The following is a 9,075-nucleotide window of genomic DNA, read 5'->3' on the forward strand; positions in this document are numbered from 1 at the left end:
TGAGGGTAGAGATTGGTCAATGGGGTTAGGTGAGGGTAGAGATTAGCCAATGGGGTTAGGTGAGGGTAGAGAGTGGTCATTGGGGTTAGGGGAGTGTAGAGCAATGGAGACTGGTGGATGGAGACATGGGAAGAACAGGCTCATTGTAATGCATGGAATGGAATGAGGATTTCTGCCTCCACTGGTGGAGATGACAGAGGTTGGTCAATACAGGGAGCAGTGGGGCACAGGGCAAAGCCAGCCAGACAGCCCTGTTAGGAAACAGTAAGCCAACGGCAGTAACAGATGGGTTCATATTCACACTGATAGGTCAGAAGTCTCTCTCTCTACTCTGCCCACCCTCTCCTCTCTCTCTCTCTCCCCCCTTCACCACGCTGCCCCCCCCCCCCCACGGCTGCCCCCATCCCCTATATTTACATTTACATTTATGGCATTTAGACATATCCAAAGCGACTTACAACAAATACATATGTTTAAGTAAGTGAATCATCTATTTTTAATTATTTATTAACAGGAGAGAACTTGTACAGGGGGGAAGTGGGGGTGAAGAGGTCTCAAGGGTTGGAGTTAGGGTTAGTACAGGGGGAGTAGTGGGGGTGAAGAGGTCTTTAGGAAGGACTGTTAGGATGTAGCCTGAAGAGGTGGGTTTTCAATCTACAGCGGAAGATTGGTAGTGACTCTAAAAGCAGTTTGACATGTACATTGCAGTGAGTGTGTACATTTAAGTATATATGGTCCCAGCAGGAATCAAACCCACAACCTAAGCGTTGTTAGCACTATGCTCTACCAACTGATCCACAGAGGATGCCTCCACTCTCTCTCTCTGTGCTCTGCCTGATTGTGACAGTTGACAGTTGATGAAGTGAAACTTACCTTACCTGCCTTCACTTACCACACACACACACACACACACACACACACACACACACACACACACACACACACACACACACACACACACACACACACACACACACATACACACACACATATTGTACAAACTGCTTTTATGTTATTGGGTATTAACATTAGCATTATGAGCCTTCAACTGTCCCTGTTCCACTAGCCCTCCATGTGCTGTTGTGACCCAGAAAGCAGAGGAGTGGCGTCATCTTTCTTGTCATCATCTTTCTTGTCATCAGATATCTCTTGCCCATGGTTGTTGATATTCCTCCTCTCTCCTCAATGGTTTGTCCCACAGGACAGGAGGTGAGCGACCTGTGAGTACACGCGCCACGGTCGCAGGTGTAGCGTGTTTCATCTTTAGAAGAGAGGGTACTGTTCGAGGACCATTGGAGTCAGAAAAGACTCACCATACTAACATGTTATTCATACGGACATTAGGATCTAGAAAGATTTTCTTGCCATGCCCTTATTAGGAGAAAAACACCCTTCCAAAACACCCCTCCAAGCCAGCGAGAGCGACCCTGGTTCTAGGGCTCAGGTCGGTGACGTCACGCGACCAGGCATCCTCTACACTCGCTCTGGTCTGAATAAATGCAATGATAAATAATATTGTGCAAAACAATCTAGTGTTGGACCCAACCATATGCCCACGTTCCTACCTTTCATTTTCCTAATATTCTTATAGCATGTCACTTCAGATACAGTTACAGCTGGCTTCTGTTCATCTTTCGGTTTAGCCTACAGGAGGCAACCAAGAAGAACTAATTTCATGTCAACGCTCAGTTTTAGCTTACCTTAGATAAAATGAAGCGCACCAAACAGGAAGAGCTGGGAACCACATGATAGGTCGATTTCCTCTAAACGATTTTCGTCGTTATTATATTTTTTTTTCTCCACTTATTTGCATAAGGTCAGGTGAATGCTGAGTTCCCTTTGATATTTGTCACTTTGTGTAAGAGAGACTAAATTGTCTTTCTCGGAGGGTTTAGTATTTGGTCTATGGCTATCATTGAAAATCATCGATCTGTGTCAATGTGTGTAGCCTGATAAATTATATTCTTTGGCTCTTTCTTCTCTAATATTAGGTGCATGTTGATGATATAAACGAACAAATAAATTAATCTCTATTTGTGGCCATATTCTAGACATACACACTTGTAGCCTATCAATTGCACAAGATTCTGGTGCTATATTATTTCGAATATGATTCAGCTGTATCACGTTCACTCGTTCTTAGGGTTATAAATAGGGTAAGAAATTTGGGTTGCATTAGCCTGCATTGTTGTCCGTAATATGAAACCATGTGGGTCTATAATGCTATCAAATTACGAATTTATTGTAATAGTGTATTGCGTGCCAGCTAAAATATTCAGTAGGCGTACTGGCAGTAGGCTAATGTAGATACATTTATATACGTAGCCTGTGTCTGAACCTTTTGCATCTTTTTACAGTCCATCATTGTGAGTGAAGCAAAGCGTCAAGACATAGACAAAGGAACCATTCAACAAACATCGAATTATCAGTGAATAATTTTACTAGCATAGCACAAATGACAACAATAGTGCAAAACATCAACAAGCAATAAATGCAATGCAATAAAACAAAAAACAACAAAAATGCATTAGGCCCACTCTATTACAATCCAAATGTTGTAAAATGCAAATCAAAAAATTAAACCACGCAAACAAATTAAAACAAGACAGGCTTGCGCTGCAGTCAGGCCCTCAGGCCCTTGTTCTTTGGTAAAAACATAAAATAATACAGAACAAATTTACTTTTGTTTAGGCCTAACCAATAATTTTCACAGTTAAAAATGTATTTTATTGACTACAAATTTCAAAGAATCCCCATATACATTATACCATGACAAAATCATCTGATTATGGCTATGGAGAAGTTAAAATGCATGAGGTCACGGGCTACAACGTCATGATAAATGAAGGACTGTATGTAGGACTCATACACATAGACAGTGTATGAGATCTGATGAGATGGTAGAAATTCCCTTTGGATGAAGATAGACGCATGTGTCCTAACTAATTTTCCTTCTAACAATAAGTCCTACATGCTACCGGGGAAAGTCCCTAGAATTTAAAATGAAGACATTGAATTAGGTTATAGCACCATGATCAAAACACTTTTTGTAAGCCATAATTTAAATACCAATTCAAGTGTAATATTGGTCATGCAGATGGATAACGTTTAAAAAATATTCTGTATAGAGTCCACCAGTTAGCAACAGTCGGAGCTAACTGATCAGTTGTCGTCACATTTTTTTTCTCCTCGCAATGAAGCAAAATTGGGTCCATAAAGACCGTAATTAATTCGTACAAGGGCCAACACGTTTTCCGGTAATCATGTTACTAGTGAACATGACTCTCCAGAGCAGCCTATTTATACGATTGAGGAGTGGGGTTGAAATACTAGCCTGGGGTTGCAATATTAGCCTACCAATTAGAGGTAGATAGTTTTACATTTGTTATTGTGTGTTTAACCCCTCTATCCAAGTGCATTGTGATTATGAGTGTGCAGATACCCCTGAATGTATTGCGCAGTGGAGACTCTGTGATTAATTGTGGCCAGGTCATAGGGCGTCTGGCCGAAGATATTGCGCAGTGAGGCGTCCGCCGTTCGCTCAATAAGCAACTTAACCGCCTTCAGGTGGCCCTCTCTAGCCGCTAGGTGCAGCGGCAGGTTGCCGTCAGTGTCCAGAAGGTTGACATCCGCGCCGTGGTCAACCAGAACACGCAGCGTGTCAGCGTGTCCTTCCCTCGCTGTGTCGTGCGTGACGGTGAGACCGCGGACAGGGTCGCGAAGGTTCGGGTCTGCGTTCGCATTGAGTAGCGCCTCCGCGATTGCCGGGTTCCCCAGCTTCATCACCTGTTCAAAAAAAGAAAAGAAAGAAAGAAAGGCGGAGGATAAAGAGAAAGGATGAGGAGGGTTCATTATTATCACTATTATCAAAGCAAATATTAGCATTGCATGTATATCAAAATTATTAAATTCAATCTTTGGAATGAGAAGGGTGTTACTCAAACAATGGTTTTAATGCCAAAATGCAAAACTGTATATAGCCGTTAAAACTCCAAAATAATGTGCAGGCAATATTTTGCAGGAAAAACTGCAAATTTACATTACTTACTAGGCTATGTATTTTCACAAGCTAAATCAGGAAATCATTTATAAAGGCCCTGCACTGGCCTGGGTGTCTTCTTCCTTCTGCCATTTTGTCCTTGTTCATGTCCTCTATCCTTTTGATGAACATGTGCTCTTTGCTTCACATGGATAACAGAGTGAACATGATGATATACAGCTTTATAAATGAGGTCATTAGTGTTCTAATAATTATCCTGGTTTCATTTGTTTGACATGGAGGAGAGATGTCCTTATATCCATCAACAATGTAGGACATTTTGTATGTACATTTTGAGTGTAAAATGGCAGCCTGTTGGTATTAAACATATAAGATCTGACTTGGTACACTTGATAATTACCAGGGGGTATAATTGTAAGACTTTTTTGGTTTAGAATTTAATAAATGTGAATTTTACTTCTAAAGAAACTTGCCCTTGACATGTCTCTTTTTTTTTTTTTATCTTAATGGTATTCATTTGAATTAAAAACAAAACAAAACAAAAAACTGTACAATTTTGACCTTTAAGGACTGCAACAGTTCTCCAGAAAAGTGAATGCACCTCAATAATATACATACAATATTATCACAGTCATATGCCTTATGAGTGAATAGAGTATGCAAATTCTTATAATTTACCACAGATGTAGGCTATTAAACATACAAACTACCCATATAAACATAACAATGACATGCAATCAATATGGGCTATTTGCTATTGTTGGTCCCCACTGGGACCATATATACAGAAAAATGTATGCACTCATTGCAATGTAAGTCGATTTGGATAAAAGCGTCAGCTAAAAGGCATATATTATTATATATTATTAGGTTATGGTCGATATTTAAGAGAAAACAGGCTATCAAAAGCGAATCATTTAATGGATTGGTTTTCAATAGTTTTCAGATTGGAGGTCCATGTGTCTGGCACATGGTACACCGGCAGCTTTATATTATGAGGCAGGAAATGAATATAGAAATACATAGATAGTGTGTGGCAAAAAATATTTCTCTCCTGAATACATTTTCTCAAGATTATTCATATCATTTTTTGATTAGTCATATCATCAAAGACAAATCAGTTTCTAGATATTGGCCAAGTAAATACATGAATGAGTGGTGTATTGTTTCCCTATTAAAATGCAATAATATCATAGGGTATATTTTTGATGCTCTCTAATTCCACACAATATACTGAAAGAATAAATATAATATTGTGAATGAAAATGCTCTAGGCCTAGGCCTAAATTATTCGTTCAACTTTACAGACAGTAATTATTCGTGTAACTAAGCCTAAAGCTAATTTGTCATCGAAAATCGACTAACAGCCTACATAGTCTATTTTATTGTACCTATATTTCTGCAATTATATATAAATATATATGTACTTGATATATAGGCTACCTAGAGTTATAGCCTGTTAATCAATCATTCACGTTCAACTCTTTCTGGACCATGAATGAATAGATGTACATGTACGTGCGTTACTAACCTGTAACGGTGTCCTTCCGAACACGTTCTTTGCATTGACATCTGTCCCGTGGTGTAACAACAATTCAACCTCTGCCAAGTCCCCTCTGGCAGATGCACTGGCGAGCTTGTCCGCCTCTGTAGTCATTCTTATTGGAGACATAGAGAGAAGGGGTTAAAAACAAGGTTGTGCTTGATTTTGATTGCGGCGCAGGGCTCAGCGAGAGTGTTTAAGTGAAGAGCACAACATTTAAGTGAAGACTCCCCACTAAAATAACATGGTTCCGCCTACATCTCAATCCCCTATCGCATCAGAAACTGCAAGTATACAGTCATCATCTGCCGAAAAGCATTTCTCTCACAGCTTTTTAAAAAGTTTTTCCAGTGGTTAAATAATGTGTCTGTTATGTGTCTGAGATGATTCTATCAAATAACCTGCAGTAGAAATGCATCTCAGCCAATAAATAAAAGCATCTGTCTAATTTGAGTTTGAAAAATGATGATGCGGCTCTCACCAAATTACTACGGGCTACAGTTGGTCTATCACAACTCACATTCAATGTCGAAATCTACGCTGAGTAGAAAATCCATAATATATTATTTTCATAGATTGGCCTCCTCTTTTTTGATTCTTCTCCCCGGTAGACTACAGTTACGCAGGTGCAACTGTCTCTGAAACCTTCCGAAATAGGCTACTCCTCCGCGGCTGCTCTCGAAGTCGATGTCCCTGCACAGCACCGCAGCTGCGATCCATGAAAACACCCGTTCCTATGAGGACTTGCAATTTTGTAGCAATGTCAGATTGACGACTTGCTTTTACCAGTCCGAGGGCTGAAAAAAAGAGAAAAGCTGTATTTCTGACAACGACAGGCTATCCAATGACATTGGGAGAGATGCTGGTGCACTTCCCGCCCATTTTCAAACGATGAAACACAGTGATATCGTCATTCTTCATTAATAAAGTGTTTATGTGTCATATCATTTCATCATCTTGTGCGTGGGTAAAATTGATTTCTTTGTAAAGCAGTGGCGACCGATATACTCCGCAATGCTATCTGCCTTCACAATAGCCTGCGTGATATTAGAAAAGACAGATTGTATGTAACAGATTTGTAGGGAAAGTGAACATCATAGTGTACAATTCAACAAGAGGGTATTTTAGAACTCATACAGTCTTTAAAATGAGTTACCAACTTTCGATACCTCCTTACCATCAAGTGTCATCTAGATGAGCGGTTAATAGGTTGGTGTAAAAACTGCTCTACATCATTTATTTTTCGAAACGAAGAACTGTTCATGCCCACGTGATATCCAACCGGTCGACGTCAGAGCAAGGGGGCGGGACCACATGGGAGGCAAAGTTGCACATATTATAGCAGAGGTTTCGTATGTAATTTATTTAGTTTATTTTACGGTTTAGGTCGACTTGAATCATGCACAGCCCTCTTGTCTTGTGAGACAGACAACTGTACTACTCTGTACTATAGTCAAACTGTAGGCATCCTATTGCAAAGACTGTAAACAATTAATTGACTTTCATGCAAATTATTTTAAATTCGTTCAAATGTGTAATTCACACTCAGTCTCTTCTCTGCACCCAGGGCCCATGGGTCTCCTCTCTGGCCTTGTGTCTCCTCTCTGGGTCCTGGGTCTCCTGTCTGGGTCCTGGGTCTCCTCTCTGGCCCCTGGTTCTCCTCTCTGGACCCTGGTTCTCCTCTCTGGCCCCTGGTTCTCCTCTCTGGACCCTGGTTCTCCTCTCTGGCCCCTGGTTCTCCTCTCTGGACCCTGGTTCTCCTCTCTGGCCCCTGGTTCTCCTCTCTGGCCCTGGGTCTCTATAGATGTTCCTTCCTTTTTTTCTGTTCTCCTCTCACATTTGACACAGTAGCAGGCTGCCCCTAACCCTAACCCTTTTTTTTTCTTTTCATAAGCCTACTTCAAACTTGATGTTGTATTTCTGCCCATGTTTAACTCTCACAGTGTTGAAATAAGCCAACATCACTATGGTCCATCTCTGTGGACCAAAATAAAGCCAGATATGCCATACTGTAAAACCATCCAGCAAGCCCTTGAGTTTACTTGCTTATTTGCTGAGAAGGCCTATTCTATAGACCTATTCCGTTGTCACAGAATATCAGCTGAGGGGGGAGGATTCTTGGAATGTAACATCCAATGAAATTGCAAACACATTCTCCAAAAGAGGCATTGTATTACCACACAAGACTATCCATAGGCTAGCTTGTTTGTTACAGGGCTCCATGTAGAGGTGACCCAGCCATAACCACAAACCTTGGATCAGTGGAGTCCCCCTATCCTATGCAACCCCTCTTGTGTATCTGACCCACTGGCTCTGCAGCAGTGGCAGTGGAGGTTGATGGAGGCAGAGATTTGAGGATCGGCTCTTTGTAATGCATGGAATGGGATAAGGAATGGTATTGAACACACGTGTTTGATACCATTCCTCATTCAAATGGTATCATACACACATGTTTGATACCCTTCCTCATTCCATGCATTACAATGAGCCCGTCCATCCTCCGATTTCTACCTCCACCAGCCTCCACTGATCAGTAGGCTTATACAGGCCTACACTCTTGAGTAAAGACAAGCCGCAGAAAGTCATGCATAAAGGATCTAGACATGCATGTGGATCTATTCTATAGGCTCAGTAATCTTTTACCTGCAACGTTCTCAAATACAGCAACTGCTGAATTCCAAATTCCTCCTTACTAGCCTCTATTCATTTAGTACTCCTGTAGATCTGAGAGGATTGGATAGGTATAAGCAATATGGTATGCTAAAATGAGCCACCTTGCCTTATGATAGTTTAGGTAGAATTTTTTATTTTTTTATATTGCTTATATCTATCCAATCCTTCTTCTAGATGAGTGGCTATGGGATAGGGGCTAGGGGCCGATTTGGAATTCAGCACTAAACAGACCCCACTTTGCGATGCTGCCGTAAAGCAATAGGATATCTGTGAGAACAGATAACAAAAAGTGTCTATAAAATTACATTGAGATTTATTAGAGCTGTAGAATCCGTCTCAAAGTGCGGCATTTACACGTCCACCACAGACTGACAGATCTAAGGTTACTGATTGTTGTGTTAACTGGAGAAAAACATTTTTACATGATCTCCTAGCTGGCTCGTCACCCACCATACCACTGTTTGCGAGAAAGCAAGCGGCAGAAGAATAGCGTCGTTTAGCCAGTCACAGCGATGGCCTCCGATAGTGATAGCAACATGGATAGAGAAATGATTCTGGCTGACTTTCAGGTGCGTTGTCTCTTTCTTCAGTGAACAATAACACATCTAGTTAGTTAAATTACACTTATCAGTAATGGTAATGTCACTGTAAACATCAGTTAACGTTAGCTAGCTGTGTGGCTACTGACATTGACAGCGCGCTGATGAGATGTTTTCGGCCAAGTATCAGTAGCTAGATCGCTAACTAAGATTACACAGTTGACTGTTTTAAGACATTTGTATTGTTGTTGCTATTATTATCCAGTTGACACCCTAAAATTACCTAGCAGTATCCAACGATATTACTACGTTATAAAAGT

General features: G+C 40.8%; 1 protein-coding gene across 1 annotated transcript; it reads right to left on the minus strand.

Annotated features, from left to right (window-relative positions):
• Positions 1-2,537: 2,537 nt before the first annotated feature.
• cdkn2c (cyclin-dependent kinase inhibitor 2C (p18, inhibits CDK4)) lies at positions 2,538-6,306 on the minus strand. The gene is made up of 3 exons (XM_083696053.1): positions 6,064-6,306; positions 5,532-5,658; positions 2,538-3,786 (listed from the first exon to the last, which is right to left on the minus strand). The coding sequence occupies exons 2-3, from the start codon at positions 5,655-5,657 to the stop codon at positions 3,406-3,408; spliced, it is 507 nt and encodes a 168-aa protein (XP_083552179.1). The 5' UTR covers position 5,658; positions 6,064-6,306; the 3' UTR covers positions 2,538-3,405.
• Positions 6,307-9,075: the final 2,769 nt, after the last annotated feature.

This window comes from Argentina silus, assembly GCF_951799395.1.
Source record: "Argentina silus genome assembly, chromosome: X".
NCBI lineage: Eukaryota > Metazoa > Chordata > Actinopteri > Argentiniformes > Argentinidae > Argentina > Argentina silus.

Bases quoted from the DNA above. Each gene is read 5' to 3' on its own strand.
- cdkn2c (XM_083696053.1), bottom strand. From the start codon at position 5,657: ATGACTACAGAGGCGGACAAGCTCGCCAGTGCATCTGCCAGAGGGGAC. The intron at 3,787-5,531 runs GTTAGTAACGCA...TTTTTTGAACAG, and splicing joins TCGGAAGGACACCGTTACAG to GTGATGAAGCTGGGGAACCC.